This window comes from Chrysochloris asiatica, unplaced genomic scaffold (genome assembly GCF_000296735.1).
Source record: "Chrysochloris asiatica unplaced genomic scaffold, ChrAsi1.0 scaffold00132, whole genome shotgun sequence".
NCBI lineage: Eukaryota > Metazoa > Chordata > Mammalia > Afrosoricida > Chrysochloridae > Chrysochloris > Chrysochloris asiatica.
In genome coordinates, this window is record NW_006408650.1 from 4,598,272 (window position 1) to 4,619,194 (window position 20,923).

The 20,923-nt window shown below is 52.1% G+C and overlaps 3 protein-coding genes across 3 annotated transcripts in view; 1 reads left to right on the forward strand and 2 right to left on the reverse strand.

The window, feature by feature from the left end:
* Positions 1-3,483, forward strand: part of TK1 (thymidine kinase 1, soluble) — a 26,276-nt gene extending 22,793 nt beyond the window's left edge. The window contains exons 5-7 of the mRNA XM_006869536.1: positions 2,675-2,764; positions 3,086-3,205; positions 3,289-3,483. Coding sequence (XP_006869598.1) covers positions 2,675-2,764; positions 3,086-3,205; positions 3,289-3,483 — 405 coding nt within the window. The remainder of the gene's footprint in view (positions 1-2,674; positions 2,765-3,085; positions 3,206-3,288) is intronic.
* A 2,976-nt stretch (positions 3,484-6,459) lies between these two features.
* Positions 6,460-9,527, reverse strand: SYNGR2 (synaptogyrin 2). Its single transcript, XM_006869537.1, has 4 exons — positions 9,429-9,527; positions 7,272-7,509; positions 6,747-6,886; positions 6,460-6,666 (listed from the first exon to the last, which is right to left on the reverse strand). Exons 1-4 carry the CDS (start codon positions 9,525-9,527, stop codon positions 6,460-6,462), a joined length of 684 nt encoding a protein of 227 aa, XP_006869599.1.
* Positions 9,528-11,673: 2,146 nt separating this feature from the next.
* The window catches only part of LOC102839871 (chromosome unknown open reading frame, human C17orf99), a 10,382-nt gene continuing 1,132 nt past the window's right edge, over positions 11,674-20,923 (reverse strand). The window contains exons 2-4 of the mRNA XM_006869657.1: positions 14,506-14,805; positions 11,942-12,211; positions 11,674-11,777 (exon numbers count right to left, since the gene is read on the reverse strand). Of these exons, the coding sequence (XP_006869719.1) occupies positions 11,674-11,777; positions 11,942-12,211; positions 14,506-14,805 (674 nt within the window). The remainder of the gene's footprint in view (positions 11,778-11,941; positions 12,212-14,505; positions 14,806-20,923) is intronic.

Here is a 20,923-nt window from a genome sequence, read left to right on the forward strand (position 1 = left end):
TTGCTTTCCTATGTAGGCCCATAATGTGGTTGTTTTTGTCTGTCTTGTTAAGTGCTGTTGCGTTGATTCTCAAGGCGACCCTGTATAGGATTTCCAAGGAGCAACTGATGAATTTGAACTGGTGACCTTACGATTAGCAGTCCAGTGCTTATCCTACAGCACCACACCAGGACTCCCTTTTTTTGTCTACCTAGAAAGTCCTTAGCTGTGCTCATGAGGAACCTGTACTTAGAACAAGAGACAGTCTTTTGAACAGGACAAGGGGATACTGCATGGTTTTAAATCACGAAAGGTGTGCATCAAGATTGTATCCTTTTACCACACTTGATGAGCAAATAATCCCAGAAACTATTATGTGAAGAGCACAGCATCAGGATTGGAGGAAGACTCATTAACAACCTGTGATATGCAAATGATACAATCTTGGTTCCTGAAAGCAAAGAGGGCTTGAAGTACTTACAGAGGAAAACCAAAGACTGCAGCCTTCAGCTCAATAACAACAGCCAAAAATCCTCACAACTTGACTAAGAAGCAACTTTGTGATGAATGAAAAGAAGATTGAAATTGTTAAGGACTTCATTTTACTGGGGGATCCAACATCAGCACCCATGGAAACAACAGTCAGGAAATCAAGACTTCTTTAAAGCTCTCAAATGCAGAGATGTCACTTTGAGGACTAAGGTGCACCTGACCCAAGTCATGGTATTTTCAGTCATCTCATATGCAGGCAAAAGCTGGACGGAGAACAAGTAAGACCAGAGGAGAAGTGATGGGTTTGGTGAAGAATATCGGACACATATGGACTGGCAGAAAAACCGTGCTGGGTGGAGTGGTGTTTGTGGTATGAACTGGGTGGAGAAGTGGAGTCCTCAGCCTGGGGTTAGGAAAGGTTGTGGTTGTAATGCATTGGGGTGGGGCGGACCTTCCTGGATTCCTAAGCTCCTGATGTAGGTGAATGTGTCTTGGCATCTGCTTCCGTGTGGAGAGTAAAGACCAGTGCTTCCCATTGTGCCCCCCACCTCACCCCAGAGGGATGGGGGGCCAGAATTCAGCATACTTGGAGACATTTTTTGCTTGTCATGACTAGATATGGAGAGGTTGCTACTGGCTACTGGGAAGTGAAGATCAGGGATGCTGCTAAACAGTGTGTAGAGCAGGCCCCCACTCTGCCACAACAAAGACTGACCCAACCTCAAATGCAGATAATCTTGAGGTTCAAGAACCTGGTAAAGAGGATCGCCGGCTGAGAGCTGCATTTCTGGGGCCCGTGAAGAGCACTTTAGAGACCATGAGGGAAAGTATGTGTGGCCCAGATGGGCTCTTCATGTGTAGACAGTTGGGATAGGTGTGTGGTTTAATGACTCAGTACCCCCCTTCCCCCAGGTCTGCAGGGGGCTGGTGAGCCCATCAGTGACCTCCTACTTCAGTTACCTGGAAGGGATGGGGGGCGAGTAAGGTTTGAGAGGCTTAGACAGCGAAACACATACATACCCAAAGGCAAGAACGCCTTCACTTCCAGCCTACCTGAAGGACCCATGTTGTTAAGTGCCCATCCTGTCAGTTCTGACTGATAGTGACACTGTATAGGGTTTCCAAGGAGCAGCTGATGTGTTTGAACCTCCACCTGTGGTTTGCTGTCCAGTGCTGATCCTATAGCAACAAATAACAATTAACTGGAGATGATGGGTTTGGCTGGGAAGATTCATCAAAGGGTTTCCTTGACTTGTAGCCTCTCCCAGGGCTGTTTTAAAATGACTTGCAAAGTGTGACCTTTTCTCTAGTAGCGTAGTGGTTACGAATCGGACTGCGAACAGCAAGCGCAGCAATTCCAAACTACCAGCTGTTCCACCGGAGAAAGATGAGGCTTTCTGCTCCCGTAAAGATTTACAGCCTCGGAAACCCTGTACAGGGTCGCTATGCGTCGGAACTGACTTCACAGCACAGAACCACCATATTTAGCAACACATACCTGCCCTGCCCCTTCTGAAAGCCTGACCTGACACACTAAGAAATGACGAGGACACAGTTGGTCCCCGGCCAACCCAGTCACAGTGGAACCTGTGGGAGCCGGTATGTGCAGGACTGCCATGTGTGTCCAGGTCTGACCAGCTGCAGTGGTCACGTTCTTGTCCCTCTATTAATGAAAATACATGTTTTCCTTCTGGCGTTTGCAGATTTTACTGTATTTGTGTATTCCTTATCTGCCAGGTTCCGGCTTTCATAAGTTTCATTGCATAATAATTTATCTGAGTGCCTCGAAGCCAAGGGCCTTTGTTGCTGAATCTTAGATGAGGGCACAGGTTTGGAAGCCTTACCTCATTGCCAAGGTTATACCCTGGTAGATGCACCAGTGGGGTCAAACCCCAAGGCTGTGCTTCTGTGGAGCTCTTGACCACTGTGTGTGTGTGTGTGTGTGTGATTCTGGTTAGATGTGTCTGGGTGCAGGATCATGGAGCAGACACCAGCCAGCTGTAAGACTTGACCGAATGGTGCCTGGCTTGTGTCACTGAGAACAAATACAGTCGCTTACTCACAGTGGGGCGTGGGTACAGGCTTGCCTCTGGGTGGAGGGTTGGTTAATACTGGCTGGCTTCAGGGCAGTCAGAGATGGCAGGTCTGGAAGCTGCTGCTCAGAAGTGGACAGTCACTCTAATTCCCGCCCCCACCTCCTCAGTTCCCTGACATCGTGGAGTTCAGCGAGGCCATGGCTAACGCCGGGAAGACTGTAATTGTGGCCGCCCTGGATGGAACTTTCCAGAGGAAGGTAAGGCCTCTCAACTAGCGACTGGGATGGAGGAAGGAGACCCCCGGGGTAGAGCTCAAAGAGGCAGCTTCAGGTGCGGTTCCTCGGGTGGCCACAGCTAGGCGCTGCGGAGCGCAGCCCAGTTTACTCAGACTTGGCTTTAGCAGCACCAGGGCTGAAAGCAGCCATCCCAGCTCCGGGTCTGCCCCAGAGACCCTCTGACTTGGCAAAGGGGCAGCTGGGGCAATGAGGGGGAAAGCAAGGTCCAGGCAGACGTCCCCGTGAGTCGAGGCACCTGGCCAGATGGGCGTCCTCACTTGCTGCCCTTCCGCGTACCCGCAGGCCTTCGGAAGTATCTTGAACCTGGTGCCCCTGGCAGAGAGCGTGGTGAAGCTGACGGCCGTGTGCATGGAATGCTTCCGCGAGGCCGCCTACACCAAAAGGCTGGGCTCTGAGAAGGAGGTACTATTCCCTCGGCTTTCTCCTGTGCGGGGGAGGGGGCTGGAGGGCTCTGTCCACACCTGCCCGTCTCTCCCTCTGGTCAGGTGGAGGTGATAGGTGGAGCAGACAAGTACCACTCAGTGTGTCGTCTCTGCTACTTTAAGAAGACCTCAGGCCAGCAAGGGCTGGACAACAAGGAGAACTGCCCAGTGCTGGGGAAGGCAGGGGAGACGCCCATTGCGGGAGTCCGGAAGCTCTTTGCCCCCCAGCAGGTCCTGCAGTCCAGCCCCGCCCACTGAGGGGGGGTGGGAGGAGTCCCTCCCAGTCCCGCCTGCCCGCTCCCTCTCACTGCTGCTCCCTAGCGTGTGCCTGCCCCTACACATGCATGAGGCTTCTAATGAGGAAGTCCTGGGGCCCATAACTGGGCTCGCCTTTGGAACTTTCTACACTAAGAAGTACCCTCTGGGTGCTTCATGCCACAGTCTTCGTGCACCATGTGGCCACTACCCTTCAGAGTTCCTCTCAGTCACTGGACCTGGCCACCAGCCTTGGGGCTCCGCGTCCTTTGTGGTGGGGGCCGAGCCACATGCTTACTCTTGCGACATTCGGGCCTCTTCCCTTTGTGACGTTTGCTGTTGAGTGTCTCTTCTAGACTGAAATTCGAGCCTCTGATAACTCCAGATCTTTGGGTCCACACAAGGCCCCACAAGCTCCTACAGTGGGCTGCTTTCTCTGGAATCACATGGGGCTCCTGGCTTTTACAGGGGTGTGGGGCTGGTGCAGGGATCACAAGTCTTTGTTACTAATATTAAAATTAAAGTTCAGCATTCCATGTAAGCACATTTCTCTGTAACCACCCAATACCAAGAGGGCCGCAGGGGTTCCCAGGTTGAGCTACAGATAACCCCACCATGATCTGGGTAGTGAGGGAGACTTCTCTTTCCTGGCCCTTTTGACATGACCAATAACTGAGAATCGGGCCCTGTAAGAGGATCAGCCTTGGATTTGGGGACAAAATGGGTCCATGGCAGTGCTTGGGGCCTGGGGTGGAAAGATGAGACCTGCTTTGGGTGCTGGGGCTGTGAGGTCAGGTGGTGTTTGTGAAATAGACACTTGTCAGTTCCGGAGCCAAGTGGACAAGGCTCAGCTGTGTATGGGGGTGGGGTAATGGCAGGGCCTCAGGCTTGGTAGGGTTAGTGCTCCCCAGTCCCAGGCCCATCGACCATGTCCCTCCATACTTGGCCATAACCCAGGGTTAGTCCTAGGTGTTGGGTTTGACCCAAGCCGTGGTGCTTTCAGTAGCCTCCTATGTATGTGAAAATTGGACAGTGAATAAGGAAGACCACAGAAGAATTGATGCATTTGAGTTATGGTGTTGGAGGAGAATATTCAAAACACCATGGACTGCCAAAAGAACCAACAGATCTGTGTTGGGAGAAGTGCAGCCAGAGTGCTCCTTAGAAGCCAAGATGGCCAGCCTTCGTCTCTCACACTTTGGACATACTGTCAGGGGGGAAACAGTCCCTGGAGAAGGACATCATGCTTGGTAAAATGGAGGGACAGCGAAAAGAGGAGACCCCCAGCGAGATGGAGTAACAGTGGTAGCGGCAACTGTGAGAGGTCTCAGGACCAGGCAGTGTTTCGTTCTATTGTACGTAGGCACTTCCTATGAGTCAGAAACAACTTGACGGCACCTAACAACTAGGCCTATACCTGAATGAGCCCTGGTGGTGTGGTGGGTTAAGCACTGGGCTGCTAAATGGAGGTTGGTGGCTTGAACCCACCAGCCGCTCTGTGGTAGAAAGGAGGTGGTCGACTTCTGTAAAGGTGACAGCCTCGGGTGCCCTAAGGAGCAGTGCCACTTGGTCCTATAGGGCGATTGAGTTCAAATCGACTACACCGTGGTGGGACGTCTTATGTCCAAGCCTTAGCGATAGACCTGGGGACTGATGGAAAGTGGGGGTCTGCATTTGGGAGAGGAGGAGGGCTCCCCAGGTGGCCAGTGCTGAAGCAGCCCTGTAAATTTCAGAACTCTGGGAGCTTTCACCTGGGGTTTTAAACTCGGCCTCTGTCCTGCCTCACGGGGAAGCCAGGGCTCCTCAGTCCTCTTGAAGACATGGTTTGGTCCCTGTGTGTCTAAAGAATTAGGGGTCTGTCCCCTTCATCCTTTCTCACAGGGTTTCTTCACTCGGCTAAGAAAGGGGACAAGGGGGTACTCAGGGGAGGTAGCCCCAATGCTAGAATGGGGCAGGCCCAGAGAATCCACTTGTCGATCCAATGAGCAGTTGCTTTGTTAAGGTGTTGATGGAGGACAGTTTGAGAAAGGAGACCTGGACAGACAGACGGACTGGGCCTGGGTGGGGACAAACTCCACAATTCACCTGGAGGCCATGCCCCAACACAACTCACCCTCCCACCCCTGGTGAGACCCACCCAGGGCAATGGAAATTATGAATCAGAAAACCATTTATTCCCGCTCCAAACAAGCAATCGCCCAAGGGCAGCGTCCCCCTCAGGTACATTCATAGGGCCTGTGGGTGCACCCTGCCCTCCCATACTTCAGAACCAAGAGTGGTAAAGTATGGACAAAGCTGCGTGTTGTCAGTCGGGCAAAACCCTTGGCTGCTGCCGGGGTTGGGTGCCCAGAGCCCCTACTCCTTTTTCTCCCACAGCAGACAGCCAGCCCAGAGGCAGTTGGCACAGGGTGTGGACCCCAGATCGAGAGCAAGCAGGGATACAGCAGTGGCCATGGCCTCCGAGGGCCGGGCGGAGGGTACAAACCCTGCCCGCTGGGGGGTAACAAACCTGAGTGAGTGGGGACAAGAGGGCAGGAGGCTCAGCGCCCAGCACCAACAGCAGAAGGCATGGTGGGGGGCGCCCCCCCTTGTCTTTGGCAGAGACCTCCTGTAACTGGCCCTGGCTTAGCCCCTTGGAGGCTGGGGGGCACTAAGGCACTTGTCAGCCAGACAGAAGAGAGGGGTCACCATTTTACGTCCAGCTGGTCCACGCAGGGCAGGGACTTTAAAAGCAACAAGAAAACACTTCTAGCTAAAAACAAACACAAAAAAACACTCATCTAAAAAATGCCCTTGCTGGGTGAGTAGGTGGCTGGGAAGCGCTTTCCTGCATAAGGCACTTGGGCCTATGGCTCTGCCAGCAACCAGGTGAGGAGGCAGGTGGGTCTCCAGCAAGTGGGAGGCAGGAAGCAACAGTCCAGGCTGGCAGGGTGGGCCCCAGGCGCCCCCCCCCTTTGCCCTTACCATCCCCGTCGTGGCTCAGTACACAGGGGGCGGCTGGTAGCCCTCGGTGGTGGGAGTTGTCTCTGCGTTCTGAGTGAAGGGTGGTTGCTGGTAGTTGTCCACAGAGGCACCGGGGTACGAGGCATACGCTGTGCTGGAGTCCGGAGTGGGGTCCACGTAGTTCTGGAGGAAATCTTCCACGCCGACCTTGTAGCGCTGGTAAGCCAGGGAGGCCAGAGTACCCTGCCGAAGACCCAAGGTTGGAGCCAGGGAGCAGGCGAGGGCCCCCCAGCCCTCCACCATCCCTCACCCAGCGCACCTACCCAGGAGAAGATGGAGAAGAAGCTGAAGGTGATGGCTGCTCGGGCTGAGTCAGCACCCACGAGCACATCTTTGGGGTTGGTGGCCGCCCACTGGTTCGTGAGGAAACAAAACCCAACGAACCACAAGAAGGTCCACAGAGCTGGGGAGAGGAGGGAACGGTCAGCCCTAGTAGGGAGGAGGCAGGGGCTTCCCAGAGATGCTGGGGAACTTCTGGAGGGAAGGAGGTACTGAGAGCGGGATCTCCCGAAGGTAACTGACGCAAACTCTGGGGGACGAAGGGGGCCAGAGAGGCGCTAATTCCAGGGCGCCTGTTCCAAAACCCCACATGTCACGACTAAACAGGGCAAGGGCAGTAGTTGGACAGAAACCTGTACATGTAAGGTACAATGAGACCTAAACAGAGCCATCCACATGCGTGGGCTGTAGGGAGCCTAGGCCAAGGGCAAGAGGCCCCACCTGGCTTTGGGGGACGCAATCTGAGATCACTTCCGGAGACCACACGAAGGTGCTCCAGGGAGGTCTACCTGAGAAAAGCAGATCTCCGACGACCAGGTACTTGCGGTCAGTGGCGTTGCTGATCTGGGGGAAGTAGGCATCTACCACGAAGAAGAAGGCAGAGGCCAGGAAAGCCAGTACTCCAATGGCCCCACCATAGCGGCAGGCATCTTCGTTTCGGTTGAAGACGCAGTATCTTTGCTTGGATTCGTGGATGTTACTGTAGCCCTCACCAAAGATGCAGGCAAACACAATCAAGGCGAAGACCTGGGGGGCACCAATAGGGAGTGTGTGGTCGGGCTGGGGACTGCGGACACCCTGGACACCTACCTGCCTCTCACCATGCTACATCCCCTTTCTGAACTTGCCAGCCCAGCTGAGCAAACTGCTTCCTGGGGAACCTCCAAATCTCAATTCCATCTCAGCCAGGGGTCACCACCCCACTGCAATGATGTGCATTAAGGAAGGGCACCCCACTTTCAGCGAGTTTTAAATACTACCGCTCACCAAGTCTTGTAGTTAAATGTCATTGAGTCACTTCCGACTTACAGTGTGACCCTGTACAGGGTTTCCAAGGAGCGGCTGGCTGGTTTTTGAACAGCCGACCTTGTAGTTCAAGCCTATCCTGCCCTCCGGTGCTTTATCCACAGCACCACACCAGGAGTCCTTTCAGCACCCGGTATTCCCAGGCTGTCTCCCATCCAAGTACTGACCAAGCCTGACCCTGCTTAGCTTCCAAGATCAGACAAGATCGGGCGCATTCAGGGTGGGATGGCTGTAGCCATTTCCAGTCTGGACCCCCCCTCATCAGGTTCCTGAGTCACCTCAATCAATATCTCCCAAATAATGGAGCTGCCCCACCTCTGAAAAGAGTCCCCCCAATAGGCAATCTGTCCGTACCCTGAGCTAAAACACCAGAGTCCTGAGGCCCACCCCCCACCCCCAGGACATGCTTCTCATACAGCCCCCACCCCCATCCCCCCATCTAGGTCGGCCTTGGTTCTGCCAGCCTGCTGCTCTGAACAGCAGCCGACCCCAAGGGTCGGGGATTCACCACTCAGAACCCCTGGAAGGGCTCCAGCTTCTCGGTACAGCCCTGTGCCACCTGTCCTTTGCCCAGACATGAGAGCCACTGCCTATAGGCTCCCTCTGCTCTGGAACTCCCCAATAGGCCTCGCAGGCTGACTGTCACAAGCCCCACCCCCAGCTGGATATGGAGCCGGAACTCCGGGATGCTGGTCGCACTGCCAGACTTTTGGCACTTCTGTCCCAACATTGAGGGAATCTCCTACTTGATCACAGTCCGGATCAGCATCCATGGCTGGGGAGGGACTTTGAGCGTCATCCCGGAAGTCGCCAGACCAAGCAGGCACTGCAGGACCGCTCCCCCACTCTGCCGCCCACCACTAAACCCTCCAGCTTTAGCCACAGGCGTCCAAGGTCAAGGATCCTCGACTCCCCACCCCCACCCCCAAGCTGGTGCTAGAGGCTGGTCCCGATTATGGGGAGGAGGTACACCCTAGACGTTCTCCAGGGGGAGGGAGAGCCCGTTTTAGGCGCCTCACTTGCATCCCCCTGCCCCCCCACGTGGCGTGGGAAAACCCCTTCCCGGTGAATTCCACAAGCTGGGCGGGCGGGACACCTGTCCTGGAGAGACCCCAAGCTCCTCCCACTGCCATCAGGGCCTCCGGCTGATCCCCGCAGCGCCTCCCGGCCACCCAGCGTGGGAACGGGGATCCGGGACGAGGAAAGGCTAAACGTGGAGTGAATGGGTGGAGGGACGAAACCACAATGGGAGAGTTCGGGTCCAGGAAGAGGTGGCGAGGTCCGGGATTGGAGAGGTGGTGTCTAGATTCAGGAAGGGGCGGGGGGCGGCGGAGTCTGGGACCAGGGTGAATTGTCCCGACCCGGGGAGAAGGTGGCGAGGTCCGGGACCGTGCGGGGTCTGGTGGTGGAGAGGCGGCAGGGTCCGGGACCAGGGTCAGGGGTCCGGACCCGGAAAGGGAGGTGGGAAAGGTGGCGGGGCCTCGGGATCCGGGTCAGGGATGGGGTGGGGTCCGAGACAGCGGTAGGCGCGGCCCAGCGCGCCACCCCACGGGATCCGGGCCCCGGGCGCCGGCCGCCACCTGCCGCGCCCGGAGGTGGAGGCCGTGCCCGTTTCCAAACCGCTCGGGCCGCTCGCTCACCGTGCACACGGCTCGCACCACCACTTGCCGCTGAGACAGGAAGCGCCACAGGTCGAACGAGCCGCCCGCCTTGGCCGCGCCGTAGGCCCCGCTCTCCATGTCTCCGTCGCCGCCGCCGCCGCCGCCGCCGCCGCCTCCGAAACGGAACGCCGAGAACCAGCCAGGCGGCTCCGGCTCCTCCCTCCTGACGGGGGCGTGGCCAGCGGCCCAGGGACCGCGGCAAAGTGCCGGCCTCGAGAGTGGCGGTGGCCGAGGGGGCGGGGACGTGCCGCCACCCCGTCTGCGCTCCTCTGCAGCTCAGCCTCCAAGCTGACCCGGGAAGGGTCAGAGATTCCCCCAGTTGGAGAGAGACTGCTTCCCGGCCCTCCTCCAGAAGTCCCACTGGTGCCCCACGACACACACACAGCCCCACTCAAAGCCCATAAAGCCCAGCGACTCCTGGTCACTCTTTCCTCTATGGAACCAGCTAACATCTATGGTCCTACTCAATGACCCTATAGGACAAAGTAGAACTGTCCCATAGGGTTTCTAAGGCTGGAAGCAGACTGCCACATCTTGCTTCCACGGGTCCCAACCGCCGACCTTTTGGTTAGCAGCCTGGCACTTTAACACTACGTCACTAGGGCCGCTGTCATGGACCCTCACTAGCCCCAGATTCTCCCTGGAGCAGTCCAGGATTGTGTGATTTCAGACACTTTGGTGTTCAATAGAAAGGAAGTTCCTAGAGCGACAGGCTGTCCTGGAGTCCGTTCCAACTCACAACCACCCTGGGGCAGAGCTTGTTGTTACACGCGGTCTGGTGGGTTCCGACTCACAACGACCCTGTATAGGATTTCCTAGGAGTGGCTGGTGGGTTTGAACTACCACCCTGCAGTTCAAATCGACCTTGTGGTCCATTGCTTATCCTACAACGTCACACCAGGCAGAGTTTAATTCCCCAAACAGTTTAATTCCTCAAACAGTTCTCCAATGGGGAAGGAGCCCTCCGTGTGGGAGGTGGGAGGTGCGCTAGGAGAGAGGGATTCCAGACACCCTTTGCTAGTTATAGGTGAATAAGGGGGTGCAGGTCACATGGAGCGCAGTGTCACCAGGGTATGAAAGATGAGTGGGCCAGAGGACCAACCCCCAGAAGATGGGGCCCCTTTGCAGAGAAGAGGGGAATAAGGGTGGGGGGAGGAGAAGGTGACCAGGTCAGATTAGGACAGTCAGCTGCATCCTTTCACGCTACCTCACACCCATAGTACTGGGTGGACAGAACATGTGGGTGAAGGTTAGGATAGCCACACAGAGTCATTCCCCCTTTCCCATACAGCCCCCATCCAATCCTGAGGAAGTATCTCCATCTATGGCAAATATCTGCAGAGCAAACACTGTGTTCCGGAGGATCTCTGTCTGTCTGTAAGGCAAGCGACTGGCTGTCCTGGGGCTCCACCCTGTATGTGTTCTGGTCACAACCTTGAAGAAAAGGACATTGAGAGCCCAGGTTAGGTCAGCATCCTCTCAGCCCCACCTCCCCAGGGCCCTGGGTTTTATGGAATTTGGGAGCATCTGTGTCCTGGACAGAAGAAGAGAGTCAGACTGACTAACCCCATAAAGAAGGGGGACTGAATCACTGGGGGATTGATCACATGGTGCCCCATTTTATAGAGGTGAAAACTGAGGCTCAGAGAGATGACAAGTCCTGGCTGTAAGGTGGATTGGGAAGAAGGAGCCAGGTGAGGCAGGGAGATGGTAAGAACAGAGGCCTGGGCAGCATCCAGTGAGGAGGTGGACCAAGATAGCAGAGCCTCAGAAACCAAGGGAGGCCCAAGGAGCAGACACACAGAGCAATGCCTGGTCACCTTCACAAGTTAGTGAAGCAATGACTTGGAGAAAGGACCCCAGGAAGCCCAGAACCTGCCTGCTGTCACCATCTGGGAGGAACATCTTCTTGCCTTCCATCCACTGGTTGGCTTTCACACCAGTCAGTGGGGCACTTGACGCACTGTTTGTGTGTGTTGCGTGCTGTTGGTTTGGTTCCAACTATTAAGGACCCTATATAGGGTTTCTGAGAGTGGCTTGTGGTCTTGAGCTGCCAACTTTGTAGTTCCCAGTCCAGTGTTTATCCTATAGCACCATACCAGAGCTCAGTAACCCTTTAAGTGTCTGCGTCCTACATACACACCCATGGAATAGCCCTGCCCTACAATCCCCCCAAGCCAGTGGACCCCAGTCCTCACCCCATCTGCTAGGCCAGCTCCACTTCCTAGTTGGTCCTCATGGGGGAGCAACGCAACATTCCGAAGGTGACAGCTGAGATGTAGGCAAGGCTGCCCACCAGCACCAAGGTGGGGCCCTGGGGCAGCTTTCCTGGGGGGAGGCAGGGAAGGCTGAGTTGAGGGTCCCCTGTAGGCCTAGCTATCCCGGAGCAACCTCTGTCTAGACAGCTGAACGCTCTTGACAGTGACCATTCCACCTCCCACCAATCCTGGGCACAGCCACCTCCCACCCCACAAGAGACAAGAACCCCTTACCTGGGGGTACCAGTATCAGGCCACTGGAACGGACGCTCACATTGTTTTCCGCTTGGCACTGAAGCCAGACTGGTATCTTCATCAGTGAGAAGGAAAAGTTGGCAGGTTGCCCGTAAAGCGATTTGTGCTGTATGTAGACATACCCGTCCTTCCCAACCAGACTGTAGGTGATAGGTGGGCTTCCTGAGGATACCTGGCAGATCACCTCCACCCTGGGGCCTGATCCTCTGTTCATCAGGGTAAAGTTGGTCTCCGGCTGAGACACTGGCTCTGGTAGGGGAGGGAGAGAGATTTTTACAGCCTACCCCCAAAACAAGAACCCCTCAGTACAAAAAGTCAGTGCCTTGAAGGGTTACCTGAGACTGCCACTTCTTCCAGGCAGCCTTCCAGATTACTCCCTCAACCTATGTCTGGGCTTCTCCCTACTTATAGGATGTTGTATAGTAAGTTACAAGTTCTGACTCACAGTGACCCCATAGGACACAGCAGAACTGCCCCAAAGGGCTTCCTGAGTCGTGGTGTGGCAGGAGTTCTAGTGTGGTAATACAGGATAAGCACTTGGCCACAAGGTCAGTTTGAACTGTAAGGTTGGAGGTTCAAACCCACCAGTCGCTCCTTGGAAACCCTATATCGGGTTGCTATGAGTCAGAACCGACTCGACAGCATTAACAGTGGCTGTTCTGCTGGAGAAAGATGAGGCAGCCTGCTATGTAAGGATCCACAGCCTCTGAAACCCTGTAAGACTGCTGGGAAGTATTGGCCAGTTGGTTCCAACTCATAGCAACCCTGTATAGAGTTTCTGAGGAACAGCTGGTCGGTTTGAACCATCAACCTTATGGTTAGCAGTTAGTGCTTATCCTACAGTGCCACACCAGGACAAGAGTAAAGGGTCCCTGTAAGTTGGAGTTGACTGAGGGCATTAGGTTTGGGAGTTTGGGGAACAAACTGACATCTTTCTTCTGTAGTGTCTCTGGGTGGGTTCAAACTGCTGACCTTTTTGGTTAACAGTCATGTGCTTAATCATTGGGCCACCAGGGCTCCTTATTTGCAGAAAGTCCAACATAATTTCACATTTGGCTTTATTCTTGCATATACTATTTTAGGTTGCTAGATTTAGCAAATAAAAATACAGGCCACCCAGTTAAATTTGAATTTCATGTAAACCGCAAGTGATTTTTTAGGGTAAATGTCCCCTGCAAAGCTTATCTGGTAAGCCTAATTCTATTCTTTCAGGCTTGTCTCTCCTACAGGAATGCATGCTTCTTTAGGACAAGAACTGACAGAAGGTTCTAGATTTCCCCTACAACCTTTAATGGACTTTTCTAGACATTCTTACTGATGAATAGCACCGGACACACCTTTTTGCATAGTTGCTGTTGTTAAGTGCCATCGAGTTGGTTTGACTTATAGTGACTCTGTATAAGGTTTCTGAGGAGCAGCTACTGGGTTTGAGCTACCAGCCTTATGGTTCACAGTCCAGTGTTTCATCCTGCAGCCCCATACCAGGCGTTACCACCCACTAAAAGCTTTCATTTAACACTTTCAATACTTACTGTTATTGTTAAGTGCCGTTGAGTCGGTTCTGACTCATAGCAACTCTGTATAGGGTTTCCAAGGAGCATCTGGTGAGCTTGAACTGCCAGCCTTGTAGTTAGCACCACACCAGGAGTCCCCTTTCAACACTACCATGGCGTCATTGGCTTTGTTTTGCTACTATTATCTTTGTACTAAGGAGCTTTGGTGGCACTGCGGTTAAAGCGCTTGGCTACTACCTGAAACGTTAGCACTTTGAATCCACCAGTTGCTCTGTTTCCTTGGAAATGTTAAAAGGGAAGTTCTCCCCCATCCTACAGGGATAGGTTCATCTTTGTACTGTTTATTAGCTTCATTTTACAAATGAGGCAACTGAGGTCCAGAGAGGTGGAATTACTAACCCCAAAGCCAGTAAGTGTAGGGATTTGAACCCTTGACATGCTGGACTCTTCCTGTGTTCTTAGAATCAGAGACAAAGAAGGGATGGGGCCTGGGGTTACAGCCCTCCACAGATCATCCGGCAACACTTCCTGGTTTGCACCCCCTTGGCTTCTGCCAGGAAGGCCAGGGGAACATGGATTGGAACTGGGAGGGGGCAGGAGGTGAAACTAGCCTTGGTTACTTGCTAGCTGAGAGGCCCAGGCAGTTTCATAACCTCCTTTCTACTTCTCTCTTGTAGACCCCACCCACTGGGTGGTGAAGATGGAATGAGATAATGAACAAGAGGTGCCTGGTTTATCAGTCTGAGGCCCCCTACTTCTATCCCTGAACCAGTGGGACCAGGCCTTGGTCCCTTCTGCCCAAGGGTTCTTCTGCATGCTCCTGTCGCCTCCCTGAACCCTGGCCCTGGGGTTGTGCCAAGGTCTGCAACCGGGGCCAGGCAGCTCTATGGGATTGTGGAAGACCTTGTCCCCACCCTCCTGTCCTTGGCCTTTTCTCAGCCCAGAACCCTCTGGGGGCCCAGAAATCCCCACCTCCAGGAATTGCATCCCACTCCCTGCTGTCTGCTCCCCTCAACTTCTCATACTTACTGGCCCACAGCTCCCAGTCTATCAACACCTTTTCACTGGTGATCCTCGTCCTGGAGCTGAGGAGCACCTGGCAGGAATAGCTAAGCAGGTCTGGCCTGGACTTGTGTGTGACGTTGATGCTGAAGGAGGCTGGGTCATTGGTCTTCATTATCTTCTTGTTCACTTCTATGTCCCCGTTCCCCAAGAGGATGTAGGTGATGGGAGGTGGGGCATGGGGTGAGTGGCAAGTAATGAGAAAGTGGCGGTTTTTGGGGAAAACCTTCAGGACTTTGTACTCAATGAAGATTTTGGGGGTGACTTCTGGGGAGAAAGGACAATAACCAGTATTTACTATGCACTGTATGGAAACACTAGCTAGAATGGCCACATGACCCAACAGTCTCATTGCTGACTATAATTCCCAAAAAGATTGAAAACATAGATTCAAACAGACAAGTATTCACAACAGTTAAAAGGGAGGAACAAGCCAGGTGTCCACTAGCAGATGAATGGGTAAACACAATGGGTTTTACCCACACAATGGAATATCACTGAGCCGTGAAAAAGGAATGAATGTCAATGCAAACAACCATGGATGAATCTTGAAAACATAATGCTGAGTGAAGGAAGCCAGACACAATCAAGAATTTGCGACTCCACAGAGACAGAGAGCAGCTTACTGGTTGCCAGGGGCTAGAAGAGGGGCAGCGGAAGGGGTCTGCTTATGAGTATGGAGTCTAACTTTTGGAAATGATGAAGATGTTTGAGACTAAGATGAAGGTTGTTGTTATCGGGTGCCATTGAGTCAGTTCTGACTCATCAACCCTACACACAACAGAATGGAACACTGCCCGGTCCTACACTCTCCTCAAATCCCTACTACGTTTGAGCCCATTGCTACTGCCACTGTGCCAATCTGTCTTGTTGCGGGGGTCTTCCTCTTTTTCACTGACCCTCCAGATGAAAGTGGAGGTTGCGTAACATTGTGAATACACTAAATGTCATTGAATTAGTTTCCTTCAAAATGGTTAATTTTTTTTACATGAATTTCACCTCAGTAATAACAACAAAAGAAAGGAAAATTCTGGGAAATGGTCTTAGGTTTCTTCGGCCCAGAACATTTTATTACAAAAATAAAATGAAACGTTAGAAGGGTCAGAAGCATGGAGACATTTGGAGTCCAGGCTAAGAGGACTGGATTAGATTCAGCAGCTAAGGTACGAAGGCACAGGCCCTGTGTTCATGGAGTTCTGGTGTGGCACTGTGGGTAAATGCGCTGGACAGCGAGGTTGGTTTGAACCACAAGGTCAGTGGTTCAAGCTCACCAGCCACTCCTAGGAAACCCTATACAGAGTCGCTATGGGTTGGAACTGACTCCATGGCACTTAACAACATCCCAGCTGGTGGAGTCCCGGTGTGAGATAATGCGCTGGACTCCAAGGTAGGTTTGAACCACAAGGTTGATGGTTCAAGTTCACCAGTCGTTCCTTGGAATCTTATACAGGGTTGCTACAGGTTAGAACTGACTCGACGGCACTTAACAACAACAACAACCCCAGATGATAGCTTGTGTGCCATGTGGCCGGGATACTGGAAACATTGCTTCCAGTATTTCCAGTCTGAGCAGGGCCACCCATGGTGGGCAGATTTCAGTGTAACTTCCAGACTAAGAGAGACTAGATTGAAAGGGCTGGTGATCTCCAGTCACAGATTAGCCAGTGAGATGCTGTGGGTGCCTACAGAACTGTCCGCTATGGTGCTGGGAGATGAGCCCGGTAGATGGTCATGAAGTTGGTCCCAGTTCATAGAGACTGTATAAAACCAAGGCTGTCAGCTTCATGGAAACAGACTGTCATCTCTTTCTCCCTCGAAGCTGCTGCTGGGTTCAAACTTGTCAGCAGCTGAGCACTTTAACCATGTCTGGTAGCGTAGTGGTTACGAATAGGGCTGCGAACCTCAAGGTGAGAAGTTCGAAACTACCAGCTGCTCCGCGGGAGAAAGATGAGGCTTTCTGCTCCTGTACAGATTTATAGCCTCGGAAACCCTATTCAGGGTCGCTATGGGTCGGAACCGACTCGACGGCACTCAACAACAACAACAACAACCCTGTCTACTCCTGTACCATCTTCAAGGGCATTGATCTGCTCAGTCATTCATTGCAGCCCTGTGGACTGTGGGCACCTGAAGTGTACCACCCATGACGGAGGTGGTGCAGGACCACACCACATTCCTTTCTGAGGGGCATGGAGTCATCCTTAGCCCATGAACAACAAGACCACCAGCCCCAGTCTTCTAGAATCAGCACTTCCTCCTTGCCCAGGGCTGCACAGGACACAAATAGACTTTCTCATCTGTTCCCCTTTCTAAATTCCCGACAAGCCTTGTTGTATTCTTTTTAAATTTTATTTTAATGTTTTATTGTGAATTATTTGATAGTTTAGATGGGAGAACATTAGTTTTACATTCATCCTATTGCCATGGTTACAATCCCCTCCATGCAGCAGCCTTGTTGTATTCTTGAATACCATTCTGTTTTCTTTTTTAAATGACTTTTCATGCAAAATCTTTGATTGGAAGACAATAAAGTTATATCTAGAGTTGAAGCTACTCTCCATTCTGTAGACTGCTACCTAGAATTCAAAGGAACCCTGACTATTAGTTGTTGTTAAATGCCATAAAGTTGGTCCCGACTCATAGTGACCCTGTATAGGATTTCTGAGGAGTGGCTGGTGAATTTAAACTGCCAATCTTGTGATTCAAACAGACTTTATGGTCCAGTGCATTATCCTATAACACCACATGGAGAATTATAAACTGGGCTGCTAACCGAAAGGTCAGCAGTTCAAGTCTCCATGGGATGGATAACAAATTAAAAATATATAGATATATGTATAAATAACATGTGATATATATATATATATATATATATCATAGTGGGTTATAAGTTGGGCTGCTAACCGTAAGGTTAGCAATTCAAATCTACCAGACTCTCTCTGTGCTGGAGAAAGATGAGGCTTTCTTCTCTCATAAATATGTATAGCCTTGGAAACCCTATGTAGGGTCGCTATGAGTAGGAACTGACTTGATAACACTTAACAACAATAGAAAATATATATATATAGTTGTTGTTCCCTTAGAGAAGGAAATGAGTTTGACTTCATATAAACGGAAAGACAAAACGGCAGCCATTAATAGATGCGTCATTTGCATAAACACACTCCTTTGTTAAATGCACTGAAACTGGAGAACTCACTTTTCATTCTGACAAGCTTTGTGCAGTCTTTGATTTTGTTTACTGAGTTTATGGATCGAAACTCCATCCCTAACCCAAAGTCCTTGAGTCAATTCCGACCCGTAGCAACTTATAAGACAGAGGACAGCTGGCCCACATGGTTTCCAAGGCCGTTGTCTTCACAGAAGTTTACTGCCACATCTTTGTCTCATGGGGCAACTGGGGGTTTCAAACTCTGACCTTTTGCAGCCAATCACTTAACCACTGCGCCACCAGGCTTAAGTGCCTGGTTGTTGTTGTTGTTGTTAGGTGCCATCAAGTTGGCACTGACTCATAGCGACCCTATGCACAGCAGAACGAAACAATGTCCGATCCTGGGACAACCTCACTACCGTTGCCACACTTGAGTCCATCGATGCTGCCACCTGGCCAGTCCATCTCGTTGGGGGTCTCCCTCTTTTTCTCTGACCCTTCATCTTACCAAGCATGATAGCCTTCTCTAGTGACTGTTCCCTCCTGACAACATGTCCAAAGTATAAGAGACGAAGTTTGGCCATCTTGGCCTCTAAGGAGCATTCTGGCTGCACTTCTTCCAAAACAGATCTATTGGTTCTTTAGGCAGTCCATGGCACTTTCAGTATTCTCCTCCAACACCACAACACAAAGGCATCAGTTCTTCTATGATCTTCCTTATTCACTGTCCAGCTTTCACATCCATATGAGGTTATTGAAAATACCATGGCTTGGGTCAGGCGCACCTTAGTCCTCAAGCTGACATCTTTGCTCTTCAACACTTTGAAAAGTTCCTGTGCAGCAGATTTGCCCAGTGCAATACGTCGTCTGATCTCTTGACTGTTGCTTCCGTGAGTGTTGATAGTTGATCCAAGAAGAATGAAGTCCTTGACAACTTCAATCTTTTCTCCGTTGATAAGAATTTTGTTTACTGGTCCAGTGGTGAGGATTTTTGTTTTCTTGACATTGAGATGTAATCCATATCGAAGGCTGTGCTCTGGTGGTTAGGTATCTGAAACATCATTGAGTCTGTTCCAACTCACAGCAACCCTATATAGCAAGGGGGAATGTCCAATCAGAGGCTCATATTTGGAGTTGGTTCCAACTCACAGTGACCCTATATAGGGTTTCCTAGGAGCGACTGGTGAGCTTGAACCACCGATCTTGTGTTTCAAAGCGACCTTGCTATCCAGCACATTAACCCACAGCACCACACCAGGACTCCGACGCTTGTGAAATCATGTGGTCTGGTCCTGCCAAGGCAACTGCAGTTCCAGCCATTACATTAGGGATGAGTTCATTAAATGTTTCACCAAATGTAGCGGGCTGATATTTAAGTGGATAATTTTGTATGGCCCGGGTCCTTTCTAGTCAACCCTGTACTCCATTCTCCCTTATCTCCCCTGAAATTCCCCTTCCCCTCACTTCCTGTGATTTTCCTGCTCTGTTGCCTCCTTTAAGTCCTTAGCAAATGACTTCCCAAATGTCACCCTCCAGCCTCCCCTGCCCTGTGCTCCTTTCATCTCTGCTGGCTTGTCTCTGTAAACTGTCACAGCCTACTGGTATAGAGTGGATTTCAGCTTGTGGTAAGCCATGGCTGTGCTCCACAGGGGTTTTAAGGCTATGGTTAAGCATTCAGCTGTGAACTGAAAAGTCAGCAGTTCCAATCCACTAGCCATGAGAAAGATGAGGCAGTCTGCTTCCATAAAGATTTACAACCTGGAAACTCTCTGGGGACGTTCTGCTCTGTTCTGTTCGTTGCTATGGGTAGGAATCCAATGGAGGGCAATGTTCTTTTGTTGCTGATGTTTTGTCCTTAACCTTTTAAAAGCAGATTCCCAGGCCTTTCTTCTGAGGTTGTTGTTGTTGTTAGGTGCCATCGAGTCAGTACCGACTCATAGCGATCCTACGCACAACAGAACGAAGCACTGCTTCACTGGGCCAACCTCACTACTGTGGCCACGCCTGAGTCCATCGATGCTGCCACTTGGCCAGTCCATCTAGTTGGGGGTCTTCCTATTTTTCTCTGACCCTCCACCTTACCAAACATGATATCCTTCTCCAGCAACTGGTCCCTTCTGACAATATGTCCGAAGTATGAGAAACGAAGTTTGCCCATCCTGGCCTCCAAGGAGCACTCTAGCTGCACTTCTTCCAACACAGATCTGTATGTTCTTTTGGCAGCTCATGGCACTTTTAATATTCTCCTCCAACACCATAACTCAAAAGCATCTTCTGAGGTTGGGTGGGTTCAAACTTTGGTTAGTAGGTGGAGTTCAAACCGGTTTCTCCACTCAGGGACCTTGTTAACCTAGTGCAGAATGTACTTATTTTATCATCACTGCTTTGTTTCTGCACCTTGTGTATCCCGGGTGCCTGATATAAAACGGGTTCAGGGACCATTCATTTAACGAATGAATGATCAGTTGAATAAATGAATGATTTATCAGTAGAGGAGTTTCGTTAGCAGGAACTAGGGCTGGGCTGCCCAGGTACTTCCCCAGGTCGGGCCCTGCAGAACCGCGACACCAACGACGTGTTTATTTTTAAAGCGAATGAGGACATGATAGTTCAGCCGGTACCTCCTTCAAGTGGAACCGCGTCGCCATGCCTAGTCCCCGCCCTTAAACTCCCTAGAGGGGGAGGCGCGACTCTGGGGTCGGTTACCCGGAGCAGGGGTCTGACTGGGACGGGACAAGGAGGAGCGGGTCGTGAAAAGGAAGGGACCGGTCACTAACGTCTGGACTGATGCCCCGGCTGGAAAGGGGTCGGAGAAAGAAGGCGAGGGCGCGAGACCAGGACGCCCTCTAGCGGTGATTAGGAGGGCAGCTTCGCGGTTACCTGCCCCGTAGGGGAGTCTGACTTCCCCTTTCTCCCACTGCCATTGTGTGCCTGGACCCAGGTTGTTGTTAAGTGCAGTCGAGTCAGTTCTGACTCAGGGAGACCTTGTACAGGGTTTCCAAGGAGCGGCTGGTGAGTTTGAACCGTCGACCTTAGGGTTCAAAGCAACCTTGAGGTCTAGTGCATTATCCTACAGCGCCACACCAGGAACAAGGTATCGCCCCCAGTACTCCTTGCCCTCTCTTAGGGTCACGCCCTCCCGGCAGGACTGATCCGGAGCCTAGGGACTGAGCGGGTGAGACACACCTACGCAGGAAGCCCCCACACTGGTCTGCCCTGTCCACGGATCCCCAT